The sequence below is a fragment of the Epinephelus fuscoguttatus genome, linkage group LG13 (genome assembly GCF_011397635.1).
Source record: "Epinephelus fuscoguttatus linkage group LG13, E.fuscoguttatus.final_Chr_v1".
Lineage (NCBI taxonomy): Eukaryota > Metazoa > Chordata > Actinopteri > Perciformes > Serranidae > Epinephelus > Epinephelus fuscoguttatus.
In genome coordinates, this window is record NC_064764.1 from 43,336,563 (window position 1) to 43,354,954 (window position 18,392).

General features: G+C 46.9%; 1 protein-coding gene across 1 annotated transcript; it reads left to right on the top strand.

Annotated features, from left to right (window-relative positions):
• Nucleotides 1–723: 723 nt before the first annotated feature.
• Nucleotides 724–17,563, top strand: lonrf2 (LON peptidase N-terminal domain and ring finger 2). Its single transcript, XM_049594166.1, has 12 exons — nucleotides 724–2,436; nucleotides 7,788–7,906; nucleotides 8,673–8,795; nucleotides 9,475–9,654; nucleotides 9,774–9,993; nucleotides 11,814–11,913; nucleotides 12,138–12,252; nucleotides 12,488–12,609; nucleotides 12,917–13,103; nucleotides 13,270–13,404; nucleotides 13,614–13,763; nucleotides 14,464–17,563. The coding sequence occupies exons 1-12, from the start codon at nucleotides 1,695–1,697 to the stop codon at nucleotides 14,620–14,622; spliced, it is 2,352 nt and encodes a 783-aa protein (XP_049450123.1). The 5' UTR covers nucleotides 724–1,694; the 3' UTR covers nucleotides 14,623–17,563.
• The last annotated feature ends 829 nt before the right edge of the window (nucleotides 17,564–18,392 follow it).

An 18,392-nucleotide genomic window follows, 5' to 3' on the forward strand; every position in this document is an offset into this window, starting at 1 on the left:
CACACAGTCATACACAGTGTGTAGTAAATGTTTGCTGCTCCAAAGACAGGCTGCAGATGCAATAAACATAAAAGAACTATATAACTGTGTGTTAGTGGAAATGAAAGAGGGGCAGGATGAGTCCAGCCCAGCTCCTCCGACAGGGTCCAACTCTGTGGGCAGAAACCTGAACTGGGTCACAGCTCCAGGATCTGACCTGAGGACTGGTCCAGATCCAGGATCTGACCTGAGGACTGGTCCAGATCCAGGATCTGACCTGAGGACTGGTCCAGATCCAGGATCTGACCTGAGGACTGGTCCAGATCCAGGAGCTGACCTGAGGACTGGTCCAGATCCAGGATCTGACCTGAGGACTGGTCCAGATCCAGGAGCTGACCTGAGGACTGGTCCAGATCCAGGAGCTGCTGAGTGTGGAACATGATGATGTGTGTTCAGCTCCATAAACAGACCTGAAACAGAGCTTATATAAAGTCTTACATAAACAGTGAATCAGTCTCACAGCTCAACTCAGAGTTACACAGCAGCTGTAACACAGTGAACAGGGATCTGACCAGGAAGTGATGGTTCTAGTGTCTCACCTGGGCACACCTCTGTGTGATGTCACGTGTTGTGAGTTTGTTTGGATGAAGCTCACTCACTCACGCTCACACACACACACACACACACACACACACACACACACACACACACACACACACACACACTCGGCCTCTGTCACCACTCAGGTTATACAATATCACTGCGTTATATAAGTGAGCCACTTATCAGCCAATAGGAGCGCGGCTCAGCCGTCACGTGACGCCCTGTACAGCTATCCAAAGAAGCAACAACCTTTAGCATCTGAAGCTAACTGGCTAACGACCAAGATGGAGAACCCCACCGCGGCGGCGCTAATCTCTCCGGGGTTTTCTCGGTGTTAACGGACAGGACGGGACGAACGGACCCGGTTTGATACACTTTGTATTTTAATAGGTCGTTTTAGTAATAGTTGGTGTAGTTTCGGGGCGGTGTTAGCTCGTTAACCGTCAGCTAGCTCTCGGCTCTTCGTCTCTTACATAAAAACAACGGCCGATGAGCTGCAGCTGACTCGAGCTCAGACCGGATTTATGGCTCTGTATCTCAGATCTCTTTATTTAAGCCTGGACTGTATGTGTTGTTAACTGTTTTAAAAGCTAGACTCGGCTTCTGTTGAGTTTGAACAGTATCTCAACACCGAGTTTAACGCGACAGACTAAAAGGAAATTAAGCTTCTTACTGTCTTGCTGAGCACGGAGGACTTCACCCAGCGGACTCACAAAACACTGGACATATTTTTATTAAAGCAACAAAATCTGTCAAGTTTCAGATTGTGTGTTAGAGACGTTTCCAGAGGTGTGACAGGCGGCAGGCTCCGGTCAGTGTGACCGACCTCCGGGCAGCAGAGCCGGTGCTGACCCTGCAGAGACCCTGACACAGACCATGTTCCACAGGGGACCGTTGGTGCGGGTCTGTGGCTCTCAGTGAGTCCTCACATACTGCCCATGGCTGTCGGGGGGAGTCGGGCTCAGTCGGAGGTTTGGGTTGATCAGAAATTAATTAACACTTTATCTTACTTTGGGCTATGATCTGAGATCAGTGCGGGGACTCAGGTCAGCTCCTGTCTGACTCTCAGTGAACCTCTTCATCATCTGTCTGAGTTAAAGAGGAAGAGGAGGATGGAGACAGGAGTCAGGTCTCACCTGGGCGAGATCTTCGTCCACCCGCTGTCCAACCCCGGAGCTGCGGGGATCTGTCCAGAGATGCTGGAGGTGGCGGAGGAGGCGAGCCGGGCCGGAGACTTCAGCCTGGCGGTGGAGATCTACAGCTCCCAGCTGTCAGACCTCCAGCAGCCGGACCGGGGGCTGTGTCTGAGGAAGGCCGACTCTCTGGCCCGAGCAGGCCGGGTATCTGAGGCTCTGGACTCGTACTGCACAGCGGCCAACCTGGGCAAACTGAGGCCGGAGGAGCTGTCCCTGCTGGTGGACACCATCGGCCGGACCCTCCGGGAGAAGGACCTGGGCATCACCGGGACTGTAAACGGGCACGGTAAAGGCTGCAGCAGCAGCAGTGGGGAGGACGGAGGGGACAGTGATGGGGAGTGTGGAGATGATGAAGCTCTGGACTTGTTTTCATGTCGCCTCTGTAAGTGTCTGCTCCATGAGCCCACCACCGTGGAGTGTGGACACACTTTCTGCAGGCGGTGTTTGGAGGGAGACTCGGTCAGAGAGTGTGTCCGCTGCAGACACAAGTTCAACAGGAAGGATGGACTCAGGTTGGATGTTGTTCTCAGCGGGCTGCTGGACAAACTGTTTGATGCCGAGAGCAGAGCCCGCAGACTGTGGACCGAGGGAGAGGCCCTGTGGAAGAACCAGAAGCTCCCTGAGGCCCTGGAGAAATATGATGCAGCAGTGGACCTGGGTAAGAACACACATGTGATCACTCAAACATCCGCCATGTTTTCATTTCTTATTAAAATGGGACAAGTTTTCATCCAAACTACAGAATTCATCTTAGCTGACCTACTTTTTGTTAGTGTAGTTCCCCGATGTCACCGGTGAGTGGCGCCAGTCCCACCTATCCAAACTGCACTGAGGTCAGACGTTACATGACGCACGAGACCGTGTTACCTAAGCAGCACACTTATTGATCCGGAGCTTTTCAACGACACATCTACACCATGTTCTGTGTGTCTGATCTGCAGAGCTGTGCAGTCATCAGCAGGTACAGGACAGACGCATGTGGTGTTATTCTGCCCCCGTTAACCCTCTGAAACCTGCACAGGGCCAGGGCTCGCCCAAACACATGGGGGGGGGGGGGGTGTCATCAGCAACCAAAGAAGAAGTGACCCAAATAATCAGCAAGACATTAGTATAAATCAAAAATTGGCTTTAAAAAAGGAGAAACAAGGAAGTGACCTGGGAAAGAGCTTAAAATTATAATAATGATGTAACATGATTTTAAATATTTAATAATGATGATTAGAAATATAGTTTCTTGCAGGTTTGTAAAAATATTTTTCTAAATCTATTATATTTTGAAGTTTATGTAACTTTTTTATTTTTTTTTATCAAGGTGCTCATTGTGTCTTTGCTGCTCTGAGCTCACAGGTTTGAATACTTGCAGCACAACAGAAGTGACGTTGCCCCAGATTTCAAAGGGTTAAATCCATAATATATTGTCTTTATATACAAACTGGTTCTAAACTGCATGAAGACATTTGTTAGGTGGGACAGACCCAGTTGGACTTCAGCCTGAACCCCTCCTGTCACTCTCAGTGTTTCATAAGCGTGTAGTTGACATGTGTTAGATAACACACAGGGTGAAGACATGTTTATAACGACCTGTTGCTGTACGACATCATCAGAACAACAACCTACTTTCCTTCACTTTCTCTGTGGGATTGTTGTGACTTGAAGCGTCATCCTGAAGCAGCGGAGCCAGAACACAGAATGTTCTGTTCCCTCATGTTGGCATATTACATAAAGAGTGCCAGCATGTTTCATTAATCGAGGGCCAGGGTTGCTCTCATGTTGCTCACTTTGAATCCCCACAGAAAGCCAAAGCGACCTCTCTCCACCTCTGGCCTACATATCAGAGCCACATTTAAAATCAATTTCCTGTGCTCCTTGAATAGCTCAACGACTCAAACAAGGCACAACTGGACCTGAAAGCAGAAGGATTAGATTCTGGTCTCATTTTGTGCTCAGTGGCACGTTTACAGATATTTCTGTGCCCGGATCAATATTGATTCATGCCTTCTGTCTCTGGAAGGACTCTGGGTGACGGGAGGACACAGTGTCTTCACAGCTTTGTCTCTGCCAATCAGTGTTTCCCAACAAATGCAGCAGGAGGCCATGTGGTGTGTCTGTGATGTAGGATGAGCAAAACAGGCTCATGGTGTCAGCACAAATACCGCTGTTATCCAACCTGCGCCATCTAGGCAGTTTCACCCGTGTCACGTGTCACATGTTACACACTGCATGCACACAATGACACTGATATGATAATGGGCAGTGAGGCTCGCTCTGCAGGGTAACACAACCAAGGCAGGAACAATTAATACAGTGATTTAATATGAAATAAACCTGCTCAGGAGGGAGAGGAGACGATGAAGGTCAGACTGAAACAGGAGGAAAGATGGTGAAATATAACTGCATATCCAGTTTCCTCTGGTGTTACAGCCCATGGTGGATCTATGACTCCTCATGTCTTGTATTTTGTGTGTGTGAGCATGTAGGTCATCCACCTTCTGTTAACGCACCTCCAGCTTGAGGAGCCACATTCCCCATCCTGCTGTAGTTGACCTAATGCAGTGTCACAGTCCTGGAGGGTGGAGATACTGGAGGGTGGAGATACTGGAGGGTGGGGATACAGGAGGGTGGAGATACAGGAGGGTGGAGATACTGGAGGGTGGGGATACTGGAGGGTGGAGATACTGGAGGGTGGGGATACAGGAGGGTGGGGATACTGGAGGGTGGGGATACTGGAGGGTGGGGATACAGGAGGGTGGGGATACTGGAGGGTGGAGATACTAGAGGGTGGGGATACAGGAGGGTGGGGATACTGGAGGGTGGGGATACTGGAGGGTGGAGATACAGGAGGGTGGGGATACTGGAGGGTGGAGATACTGGAGGGTGGGGATACTGGAGGGTGGAGATACTAGAGGGTGGGGATACAGGAGGGTGGGGATACTGGAGGGTGGAGATACTAGAGGGTGGAGATACTAGAGGGTGGGGATACAGGAGGGTGGAGATACAGGAGGGTGGAGATACTGGAGGGTGGAGATACAGGAGGGTGGGGATACTGGAGGGTGGAGATACTGGAGGGTGCGGATACAGGAGGGTGGGGATACAGGAGGGTGGAGATACTGGAGGGTGGGGATACTGGAGGGTGGAGATACTAGAGGGTGGGGATACAGGAGGGTGGGGATACTGGAGGGTGGAGATACTAGAGGGTGGGGATACAGGAGGGTGGGGATACAGGAGGGTGGAGATACTAGAGGGTGGAGATACTAGAGGGTGGGGATACAGGAGGGTGGGGATACAGGAGGGTGGAGATACAGGAGGGTGGATATATGTGTGTATATATATATATATATGTACACATACAGTACAGGCCAAAAGTTTGGACACACCTTCTCATTCAATGCGTTTTCTTTATTTTCATGACTATTTACATTGTAGATTCTCACTGAAGGCATCAAAACTATGAATGAACACATGTGGAGTTATGTACTTAACAAAAAAAGGTGAAATAACTGAAAACATGTTTTATATTCTAGTTTCTTCAAAACAGCCACCCTTTGCTCTGATTACTGCTTTGCACACTCTTGGCATTCTCTCCATGAGCTTCAAGAGGTAGTCACCTGAAATGGTTTCCACTTCACAGGTGTGCCTTATCAGGGTTAATTAGTGGAATTTCTTGCTTTATCAATGGGGTTGGGACCATCAGTTGTGTTGTGCAGAAGTCAGGTTAATACACAGCCGACAGCCCTATTGGACAACTGTTAAAATTCATATTATGGCAAGAACCAATCAGCTAACTAAAGAAAAACGAGTGGCCATCATTACTTTAAGAAATGAAGGTCAGTCAGTCCGAAAATTGCAAAAACTTTAAATGTGTCCCCAAGTGGAGTCGCAAAAACCATCAAGCGCTACAACGAAACTGGCACACATGAGGACCGAGGAAGACCAAGAGTCACCTCTGCTTCTGAGGATAAGTTCATCCGAGTCACCAGCCTCAGAAATCGCAAGTTAACAGCAGCTCAGATCAGAGACCAGATGAATGCCACACAGAGTTCTAGCAGCAGACCCATCTCTAGAACAACTGTTAAGAGGAGACTGCGCGAATCAGGCCTTCATGGTCAAATAGCTGCTAGGAAACCACTGCTAAGGAGAGGCAACAAGCAGAAGAGATTTGTTTGGGCCAAGAAACACAAGGAATGGACATTAGACCAGTGGAAATCTGTGCTTTGGTCTGATGAGTCCAAATTTGAGATCTTTGGTTCCAACCGCCGTGTCTTTGTGAGACGCAGAAAAGGTGATGATGGATTCCACATGCCTGGTTCCCACTGTGAAGCATGGAGGAGGAGGTGTGATGGTGTGGGGGTGTTTTGCTGGTGACACTGTTGGGGATTTATTCAAAATTGAAGGCACACTGAACCAGCATGGCTACCACAGCATCCTGCAGCGACATGCCATCCCATCCGGTTTGCGTTTAGTTGGACCATCATTTATTTTTCAACAGGACAATGACCCCAAACACACCTCCAGGCTGTGTAAGGGCTATTTGACCAAGAAGGAGAGTGATGGAGTGCTGCGGCAGATGACCTGGCCTCCACAGTCACCGGACCTGAACCCAATGGAGATGGTTTGGGGTGAGCTGGACCGCAGAGTGAAGGCAAAGGGGCCAACAAGTGCTAAACACCTCTGGGAACTCCTTCAAGACTGTTGGAAAACCATTTCAGGTGACTACCTCTTGAAGCTCATGGAGAGAATGCCAAGAGTGTGCAAAGCAGTAATCAGAGCAAAGGGTGGCTATTTTGAAGAAACTAGAATATAAAACATGTTTTCAGTTATTTCACCTTTTTTTATAACTCCACATGTGTTCATTCATAGTTTTGATGCCTTCAGTGAGAATCTACAATGTAAATAGTCATGAAAATAAAGAAAACGCATTGAATGAGAAGGTGTGTCCAAACTTTTGGCCTGTACTGTATATATATATATATATATACATTATATATATATATATATATATATATATATATATATATATTATTGTAAACTGAACAAGATTATTTACACAAACAGAATATATACAGTCAGGGTGAATGGGGTTATTGCACAAGTTAGATTAAATTACTGCAGTGTGTGAAATAGTCTCAGGGCCACTCAGAGGGAGGAGTTGTACAGTTTGATGGCCACAGGCAGGAATGATTTCCTGTGGCGCTCAGTGGTACATCTTGGTGGTATGAGTCTCCCACTGAAAGTACTCTTGTGCCTGACCAGCACATGGTGGAGTGGGTGTGAGACATTGTCCAAGATAGTTCGTAGCTTAGACAGCATCCTCCTCTCTGACACCACCATCAGAGAGTCACACTCCGTTCCCACGACGTCACTGGCCTTGTGGATCAGTTTGTTGAGTCTGTTGGCGTCCGCCACCCTCAGCCTGCTGCCCCAGCACACAACAGCATAGAGGATAGCACTGGCCACCACAGACTCATAGAAGATCCTGAGCATGGTCCGGCAGATGTTGAAGGACCTCAGTCGCCTCAGAAAATAGAGACGGCTCTGGCCCTTCCTGTAGAGAGCGTTAGTGTTCTTAACCCAGTCCAGTTTATTGTCAATGTGTAAATTGACAATTTGAGACAACACTCTCAGCCTTGGTCCTTAATAACAGAGAAGACTTGTATAAAAGTGTGAACATAATGTTTATGTAATGATGACTAAAGTGTGGCACACAAACCTGCTTGCTCCCGTGTGTGTGTGTGTGTGTGTGTGTGTGTGTGTGTGTGTTGTATAACGGAAATAAAGAGGTAATTGTCCAGTGACACACTCTGACCTATCAGAACTATATAAGTTTTATATAAGGAGCTCGTCAGCGTTGTCACATGACAAACACGTCTCTAGCACACGGGACATTGTTGGCCTACTTCTGTCAGACCTAGAAGAACCTGTCTGTCCGTTAGAGGCGTTTTCACTGACCTGATTGTGTGTGTGTGTGTGTGTGTGTGTGTGTGTGTGTGTGTGTTTCTCTGTGGTCTACAGCGCCCTCTTCAGGCAGACTGCTGTGCCAACGGGCCAAGCTGCACATTGAGATGAGGAACTTCAGTCAGGCCGTGCAGGACGCCAACTGCCTCTGTCGGATCAAACCTCTGTGGCCAAAGGTGAGACGCAGCTCTGACGTGGACCTGCAGGGCGGAGTCAAACACACCTGAGTCCAGATCATCTCTATATATATGGATCATATGTTCATTAACATCAGATAGTTGTTGTGTGTCCTGCTGACAGGCAACAGCGCCCCCTGCAGGTCACAGTAAACCCCTCAGAGTATACTGCCACTGAACATAGATGTTAATGATCAGCTGTAATCTTTAAAAATCGTTTTTATAAAAACTACATAATGTCTGTGCTGCAGGTGACTGCTTTATAGACAGTTTTACACACACTGTTTTTATCTGGTAGTTGTGATAAAAGACATATTTATATTTTCTGTTTGCTACATGTAAATTGTTGGTATAGAAATAACCACATTATTAGTTGGTACTGAAGCTGTTAGTGATGTTAGCGGACAATGAATGATGACTTTAAACTTACTGCAGTTTTAAAAGCTGTTGCCAGCAAGACATTTGGTTTCAAGGAGTTTATAATGAAACATACAATAACGAATGATCCATCACATCCTGTTATAAAACACCTGCTGACAAGAGCAGACAGAAACACCGACTGTCTTCACATGCACTAAATATTCTGAATTTTGTCCTTCAAAAATTTGGATGATCTCAGCAGAACATGTTTACATGACCTCATGTTCAGAATAACAGTGGAATATTAGTGTGCATGTAAAGGTGCCCACTGAGGGTCTTTTTCTCTCTTTGTAGAAGGAGAAAATACTGGATGTTGTTAATCACACTATTTGTCTGTTAATTTCAGGCTCACTGTCTGAAGGCCACGGCGCTGAGTGAAGCCGGCAGGAACGATGAGGCCTTACAGGAATATTTCATGTGTGTGGCTCTGAAGCCGGACTGGACCAAAGTCAGACTGGAGGCTCAGAAGGTGAGAGAAGCTACTTTGAATTAAAATACTACAACATTCGTTATTCATCCTCTCACATAATGTTTTTCAACTTCTGACTTTTATTACATGGCAAAGTGTGAACGAATGTCACAATTCATTGATGTCTGTGCAAAGAGAAGATCACAGGACCTGTGATTTCATACAGACGACACAGACTCATACTGAACTGTTTACATGGACACTAAGTAAAGAGATCTGATCAGACGTGTGTTTACGAGCCCGATGTGAAAGAACACAGTTATAACACAGCACTGACATCAGGACGCAGCAAGAGCACAGCGCTAAATATTTTTTGACTTAATGAACAATCTTCTGGAGCATACAAACAGTTAGTGCAGCATGTTGGTGCGTGCAGCAGCTACGTCACCTGATGTTCCCCTCAGATGGAGCAAACATGTTCAGGAAGAAAATATTAACTCCAACCACAGAGAAACAATCAGTCTGTTTTCCTAATAAACAGATGAGCAGAGGTTTACACCCCCTCACTGATGGAGCCGGCTTCCTCTGACTGATGTGGTCATGAGGCAGTTTTATTCTGACTGTTATTATAAACTCACCTGTTGTCAGAATACAGGTGTAGAACACATGTCTCTGTCTGCCTCTGCTGACATGTGAGTGAACTGTAAACATGACTCAGGTGTCTTGTCTCATCCTGCAGGTCCTCAGTGAGGTGTTCTCCTCTGTCTTTGAGAATGAAGACATGCCAACGCCGCTACACCCGCTGCAGGGGGGGCTGGCCACCCGCCTCATCAAACCCCCTGCCCTGCTCCGGTCCCTGAGGCCCCTGGCACAGAAACCTGGCTCCTCCTCCTCCTCCTCCTCCTCCTCCTCCTCACAGGTACCTGCTCACAGACTGACATCCATTGTCTCAGTATCTCATCCCCAAAAGTTGTGTGACTGCAGAACGATTGTCCCTTCATGACTGATGTCTGTCTGTCTGTCTGTCTGTGTGTCCAGGACTCAGAGTTCAGTGTGACTAAAAGCACTCCGGTGGACAACTCCAGACTCTCGGCTGCGTCTCCTGGTAAATCGGAGCGCACTGTCGGGGAGGGGAGCACCAAGAGCCTGGCTGACGTCCTGGCTGCCCTGCCACCGCCCCCTGGTGGCCTCAAGAGGAAACACAGTGGGGATGGACCCTCAGCCATCTTCAACACACCCTCCAAACTGCTCAAACCTGGTAGGACAGACATGGGTTCACTTCATGATATCATCAGCTCATACAGAACTATCATAAGTAATTCTTGGTCTAATTTCAGTGAACACATCACTGTTATATTCTTTGTGTTGCCTTTAAGTAAAGTGGGAAATATCACCATTTGAATGGCACATTAACAAGTAAACAAAGCAGGAAGTATGATGAAGAATTACATGTTGTAGATTCTGTTCATTCAGACCTGGGGGCCCCGTTTAAATCATCTATAGCTCATAAGGTGCATTCAGGGTGAATCCAACCACTTTAGCCAGTTCAACAGCTCATTATCTGGACACAAAGAGGTTGTATTTAGTCCTGGAATTAACTATAGATGGGTTTTGGGTGTAACATGGATTCAACCAATCACAGTGTCATCCATCATTCCCTCTTAAATCCACCTGCAGCAGGTGACCTGATATGTACACAGAAGATTCTGTAAACAGGAGCAGTGAGTTGTTTCCTGCAGACAGTAACACAGTCAGAGCTGTGATGTCACTGCAGCTAAACTACAAACTGTAGTTATGAACCTGACAGAGGAAACACAGCTAAACTTTAGCTTCTGAAATAATCAGTGAAGTTACTCTGCTGCTCCTCGACTGTAAATGTGGACCGCGTCTCTATTAATGTGGAGTCAGACAGCAGCTCTGCCATGTTCACATTTTACAGAAGGTCATTCACATTTTCCTGATTCATGATGTTTTATTTCACCCACCTGCAGCCCCTCCACGCTCCCTGTGTGTGTAACAAGCAGAGTGTGCACGTGTTGTGAACCCTCCTGTATAGGCCCATCTTACTGTCTGAATAATATGTCCTTTAAACAGCAGGAAACTCTGCACCATTCTGACTGTAGACCAGGTTTATGTTGGCTGCTTCCTGCTGCCTGTAAATACCAACACACCAACAATGCTCCTGACCACACCTCATGTTAGGACCTACACATACATGGACACACAGATGAGCAATGGAACAGACTGATGTCTCTGCCAGTGACACCAGTCACACCAGTGACATGCTCCATAATGAGAAGTTTCTGTTACATACAAACTGCAGTGACTCATGTTATTGACCGACTGCAGTTTGCTTTGAATCATTGTTAACAGCTGAATTTAGTTAATTTATTGTGTCATCACAAGAAGATTATTAATGACAGACAGAGCATGAATTTAAAAAAAACAGTAAAGGTTTTAAACAGTTTGAATATTAACCCTTTAACAAAAAGACATCAGCAGACAGCTGTAACAGATGGTTATTAAAATAGATGTAAAATAAGAACTGATTTAAACGAAGCAGCGTTCATTCTGTCTGCAGCAGAAAACTGAGGCCTTCACTGTCATCACGCTGTCTGTAGGTTTATGATGACATCACTGAGCTGCAGACACATGCACACATGCACACATGAACACATGAACACATGCACGATGGCGCCAGAGGAATCTGTGGAAAATCTGTCCAGTTTTTTATTGACACGATTTTAATATTTTGAGCACTTAAATTCTGGTTTATTGACCGACATGAGCTTCTAGCTCAGGTTGTACAGGTTTTAGGGATAAGAAGCATTTAAAGATTTTCAAAGAAATGACATCACAGGAAGCAGAAACACTCCTGTTGACACTGACCAGAGTCCAAAGGGTTAAATATCTCTGACCAGAAGGTCAGAAAAGATTCACACATCACTGCGTCCTGTTTTTATTTTATGTTTCACACAGCGTCCCAGTCTGTGCTCTCTGGGTAATAAATAACCTGAACACACACACACACACACACACACACACACTGACGTGATGACACTGTGTTGTTTTGTACAGACAAGGCGAGCAGCGTTCAGACGGCCGCAGTGAACAGAGGGAGGACGTTTCCTGCTGAGCTGTTGGACAGTGGAGACATGGAGTGTTCACTCTGCATGAGGTGACCGCACAAAGTCCACTGTAACACTCACACACACACACACACACTAGGACCAACAATATTGACTTATACACTTCAAACAGTAACTTTGATATCGTCATGTCTTCAGGACGTGTCTCTCTGTGTGACACATGACATCAGCGGCTGACAGGCGGGTTGATGGCCACAGTATTTCAGGTTTGTCTGTGTGCCGTTTGTCATGTGTTGTCCTGTCTGTTCTCCAGATTGTTCTACGAGCCGGTGGCCACTCCCTGCGGACACACCTTCTGCATCAAGTGTCTGGAGCGCTGCCTGGACCACAACCCCAACTGTCCTCTGTGCAAAGAGAACCTGTCCGAGGTACACACACAGACTGATAAATACACACAGTCTAATAAACACACACACACACACACACACACACACACACACAGTCTCATATACAGTCTGGTCTGCACTGTGTTCAGTTGTTTTTCCTTGTACTGTGGGTCAGACCAGATAAAATGGTTATTTTTGGGACCAGCAGATCATTAAAATAAAAATCTTAGTATGTCATAAACATCATAGTGACTGTGCTCGTGTGTTGCTGTTGCAGTTTCTGGCCACCAGGGGCTACAAGAAGACCCTGCTGATGGAGGAAGTGCTGCAGCGTTACCTTGGAGACGAGCTGACTGAGAGAAAGAAGATCCATGAGGAGGAGATGAAGGAGCTGTCAAAGTCTGTGTCTTGCGCGCGCACACACACACACACAGACACAGACACAGACACACACACACACACACACACACACACAGACAGTGTTTATTTACTGTACATTTGAACACACTCCTCACAGGATGTTTCTATATTGTAACAGATACTGAATGATTTCTTCAGCTTAGTGTTCAGACTCTAATGTCACAGTTTGATTCATGAGTCTCAGACAGAATCAGATGGTTTTTATAACCTTAGATGTATTTGTGATTTCTGAGATGTGCAGATACACACAAACATCTCAACACCCTCTCCTCTGCGTCTGTTGTAGCTTGAACCAGGAAGTTCCCATCTTTGTGTGCACCATGGCCTTCCCCACCATCCCCTGCCCGCTGCACGTGTTTGAGCCGCGCTACCGCCTCATGATCCGCCGCTCCATGGAGACAGGCACCAAGCAGTTCGGCATGTGCATAGCTGACGAGCTCAAAGGTTTCGCCGACTATGGCTGCCTGCTGGAGGTGAGTGTGTGTGTGTGTGTGTGTGTGTGTGTGTGTGTGTGTGTGTGTGTGTGTGTGTGTGTGGAGGATGGTGTTAGTTTGCAGTGTGGAGTCAAAGAACTGTAAACACAAGATATAAACGGTCTGTAGATTCCTCCGGTGTAAACACAAGACAAACTTCTTTCAGGTCCGAGACGTGAAGTTCTTTCCTGACGGCCGTTCAGTGGTCGACACCATTGGCGTGTCACGATTTAAGGTCCTCAGTCACGGCCAGAGAGACGGCTACAACACTGCCAAGATCGAGTACCTGGAGGACAAGAAGGTGAGCTCTGTCTGTGTGTGTGTGTGTGTGTGTGTGTGTGTGTGTGTGTGTGTGTCCTGTAGAGTCTCCATCAGGCTGCTGTCAGTCAGATGTCAGGTTCTCACCAGGAGCTGCTCTGTGACAGCTGAGCAGCAGGAAGAACAGTCTTGAGTTTGACTCAGTCTGTCGTCTCTCTGTGCTCATTAACATAAATGTCTGTGTCCAATCAGGTGGAGGGGGAGGAGCTGGTGGAGCTCCTGAAGCTTCACGACTCTGTGTATGAGCAGGCCAACAACTGGTTCACCTCCCTGAAGGACAACATGAAGAGTCAGATTCTGAGCCACTTTGGACACCTGCCCAGCAAAGACCCCGACCCACAGGTCAGCACACACCTGCTCAGTGTCACCGCCGTCACCTCTGTCAACTCCATCACCTCCGTCACTGCGTGTTTAAACCTGAACACAGGGTGAACATACAGCTGCAGGTTCACAGACTCATGTCAGCTGCTGTAACTCAGTCTGCAGTCAGACTGATCAGACACTTTAATCTTCACAGTGTTTGCAGCTTTTCAGTAATCACACATTAAAGTTCTGTCGTTTGCTCGTCCTCCATCACATGTGAATGAGACTTGGTGGACCAGCACCATGACATCAGCACCATGACATCAGCACCATGACATCAGCACCATGACATCAGGCTCACAAGGCTAAAAACACATTTGGTGTTGATTTAAGTCATAAAAAAGAAAAAAAATATTTTGATACGACCGATTCTTACGTCATGCGTACGTGACATCATAACGTCCAGAGTTCATCAGGGTGACCTTTAATTGTTCAGGAAGATTTTTTTTGTAGATTTAAATTTTTGTCAAATTTTAAGGGGCGTGGCCTGTAGGTAGGCTGGGGCTTATTATGGTTGCTACTCAGCAGACGACCTCGTGTTTCCAGGCGGTTAAAGACACAGCATGTGTTGGGCCAGGTGACCTTCTGTGACCCTCACTGACTGTACGAAGCGGCTCCTCTCAGGTCTCCCTCTGTGTCATGATCCTCAGAGACCAACTGTCTCTCTTCTCTCCCACAGGCCAGTCCCAGTGGACCTGCCTGGTGCTGGTGGCTGCTCGCCGTCCTTCCTCTGGAGAATCGAGCCCAGCTCACCATCCTGGCTATGACCTCACTCAAGGACCGCCTCATCGCCATCCGCAGGGTCCTCATCTTCGTCACGCGCAAAAGGCCGCGATGATTGCCTGACCGCTCGGGGAGGATGGACCAGAACCCCCCGGGCTTCTATGCAGTTCAACAGTTCATTCATCTGTTCCGTCATTCATTCAGCCTCTCATTTCTACATGTGTTCACTCGTCAATGCCTCGCTGTCATGCAGCCTCTCTGAGCACAGAGCAGATCATGGAGAGCGTCAGGTGGGCAGGGTGCTGATGTGAGGACGTTCATCCATTCGTCCCTCCTCACAGGACGAGTCAGGTGCCACCACGTCTCTCACCTGGCGTTCTCTGATGAGTCTGACGTCGAATCAGTTTCACTTCCACCTTCAGATAATGACCTGACTCTGTTAACGAAGGATCAAACGTCACAGACGCAGTGTGAGGTTCTCTATGTTTACTCTGCAGCATTTCACTTATGTTTGCTGCTGTAGAGCCACAGAGCCGTATGGTCGCCACAGAGCCGCATGGTCGCCGCAAAGCTGCGTGGTTGCCGCAAAGCTGCATGGTCGCCACAGAGCCGCGTGGTCGCCACAGAGCCGCGTGGTTGCCGCAAAGCTGCATGGTTGCCACAGAGCCGCGTGGTTGCCGCAAAGCTGCATGGTTGCCACAGAGCCGCGTGGTCGCTGGCTCCGCAGCTGTGTGCTGTGTAGCAGTGTGTATCGGACGGTCCAGTCCAAACAGGAAGTCACCTCTTGTTCTATGAAGCAAAAACAAATCCAGACAGACACTCACTCAGTGAATGTACCGGTCCAGCACTGTCGTCTCTTTCCTCTCTGTATGAAGCCGCTTGGCGAGCTGAACACACGTATGTACGTACACCAGCTGCTTCGCCCTCAATCTTCCTGACTGAGCCAAAACTCATGTCCTATCTGCTGCCTCACCGGGCCGGTGGGCGTGTACCTCAAACTGTCTGATAGAAAGTGAAGGGCACCGTGAGATCAGACAGTGATGGTGCCCGTGTTAACACACACACACACACACACACACACACACACACACACACACACACACACGCACTGTGTGAGGACAGGTGCGTCTCTTTGGGCCGTCACATGTAGGAACACACACACACGCATCTCCAGCTCCAGTCTGGGTCTGGAGCCTCCTGTCCTGTTGTAGCATATCTCTGGGACGTCACACACACACACACACACACACACACACACACACACAGACGTACAGACGTAGTTTTGGGGGGGTTGATTGTACATTTTCTTGTTGTAGTTTTATTTTCTGCCCTGAAGTGTCTGTGAAAGGTCAAATGTTGAGTCGGGTGGTTTCTGTGTTGATCAATGTAACTCTGAGGCCTTTTAATGTCTTATTTAAGGAGCATTTCACCCTCTGTCCCTCTGTCTCTTCCTCTTCCTCTCTCAGGACGTTTACGTGCACGCTGTCACACAGGTACAGAACATAACGCTGACCTGAGGAGTCATGTGATCACAGTGAGACGCCTCTGCACAGAGCGTTAAGATGAGTTTCAGGTGATCAGATAATGTTGGATTCAGGATGTTTAAACAGAAATGTATAATGAGACTGTTAAAAAGGAAGAAATCACTCGTACAGAATTTAATCTGTAGAAGATTAAACATCTGAAATAATAATGTTATTAATTATCAGAGACATTTAAAATCATTAATCACATCTTCAGATTGTATTTGAATGCCTCTGAAACGTGGCACTACTCAACAAATAAAAGTTTTTGGAAACAATTACGTATAGGTAAAATCAATCATTGTCTGTGGGTGAACACATTAAACAGTGACTGAAATAAACATGAAGGAGTTAGTATTTCAGGAACTGACAAGTGATCGTGGAGACGTTTAATCTACATCACTGTGTGTCATCCTGAACATACAGGATACACAGAATATATTGATGACAGATTATGATCTGATCGATCAAACCTCCACAGAGACACTGTGAACACAGGTGGAAATACAGCTGTTTTCAGTCTGAATAAACATAATCATGTAAACTCAGCAGCAGCTCTCGATCAGCTGAAGCTGCAGCTGCTCGGCCCACAGCCACCAGCACCTCTGCAGAGTCTCCCTCAGCTGTGATTCATCTTCCTCTCTCTCTGTGGTCACATCAACCTGTCTGATCGTCACTGTCCTCCAAATCTTCCTGACTGGATCTGATAACAGAGAAAACTATGTTAAAATATGTTAATGTCTCTTTAAATACTGGAACACAGACAGTGTCACGACTATAATGATTTAAAGGTTGTTGACAGGTGGGACTGTTTGAGCTGAACAGCGCCTCCAGTGGTAAAACTTAAAACTGGATATTTAGTCACATGTTGCACAGTAACGAGTCTCAGTAACGACTCTGTAGCCTGACAAGTCCTTGCTGGATTTCTGACTGCTGGTGGCGCTGTAGAGAAATATTTGTGTGACTGACTTCCTGTTTGGTCTGTAACCTGTGAGGAGCACACAGGTGACCCAGGACAGGTTCCTGCTGACGCTCTGTGGCTGATCAGTGATTGGCTGTGGTCACATGTTCAACCCGTCAATACAAACGTAGCATAAAGTGACTAGAAGAAGAAAAAGAAGGATGTTAGTTGTTTTTCAGTTAGTTTAGTTTGGAAACACTGCCTCTGTGTTTGAACCTTAAATACAGGATGAATGTTAGAGGAAGTGTTTCAACTCTGTGTGTGAGTCATCAAAGTCCTGACGGTACCTGCACAGAGCGATGAGCAGCAGCGTTTCAGGTGTGGTCAGCTGGTTCAGGTGTGTCCGTATGACAGTTGTGGTTGTGATGGCATTGTCGGGCAGCGTGCACGTAAACGTCCGTGTGTCTATGTATGATTCTGTCCTTCCAGATGTTGGTGACTCGTCTGCAGTCACTGGCTCTCTGTCCGTGTGGGGACGGGGTTCACAACGTGCTGCATTTCCCTGGTATATTTGTAAAGGGAGATCTTATACCTACTTTTTTATTGATAATAAAGAAAATCACTCATTCTGACTTTCTGCCTCGTCTGTCATATTTTAGAGAAGACGCGGGAATAATATGTTTTACATTGTCCTGTACTGGAGGAGGGGAGTTAACAACAAACCATCGTCACAACGTTCATTAACTGACCAACAAACTTCCTGTCATTAGAATCTCCCCTCATCCCTTCATCCTTTCCGGATGGCTCATAAGGAAACACTTCATACCCAAAAAACACCACAAGGCTGCCACTACAGCAACAGGTCACTGAAACCCAGCCACATTTGGTTTCCATGAAAGCTGCTGGAAACACGGTGATGAGTCCATTTAGTTTGTTGGTGTTGAACAGAGGTCTGCAGACTGACAGGTGTGTCTCTGAGCTGTCCCACCATCCTCCACCTCCTGATGACACGTCAGCTCAGATAGGATGTCACTTTATATGATGAGATGCGGATGAAACATGCAAATGTAATGTATCTGTGGTTTGCAGAAACGTACCGTGCCAACATTTTCATCTGGTGTTGACTCACTGGATGGAACATGAAGACAAATGTAGTCCTCTCCCCTGATGATGGACAGATGGTTGAAAATATTTGGGGAATAAATCGTGGTGTCGTGGTTCAGGCAGACTCTAAAAAACTAATTAAACAAATAAACCCAGCGGTCTGAAATATGAATGATAGATTTTTGTAACTGTTAAATTATGTTGATGGAAGATTTAGAGATGTAATGATCAATGTACTGTATGTGGTGGACAGATGACATGACAGACTGACACAGATTCCTCAGACAGAAACACTCACCTGGTTCACACAGTCTGAGACCAGATGAGCTCTGGTCTGAGAGATGGAGGACACTGAGA

Bases quoted from the DNA above. Each gene is read 5' to 3' on its own strand.
- lonrf2 (XM_049594166.1), top strand. From the start codon at position 1,695: ATGGAGACAGGAGTCAGGTCTCACCTGGGCGAGATCTTCGTCCACCCG. The intron at 9,994-11,813 runs GTAGGACAGACA...TGTTTTGTACAG, and splicing joins CTCCAAACTGCTCAAACCTG to ACAAGGCGAGCAGCGTTCAG. The intron at 12,253-12,487 runs GTACACACACAG...TTGCTGTTGCAG, and splicing joins GCAAAGAGAACCTGTCCGAG to TTTCTGGCCACCAGGGGCTA.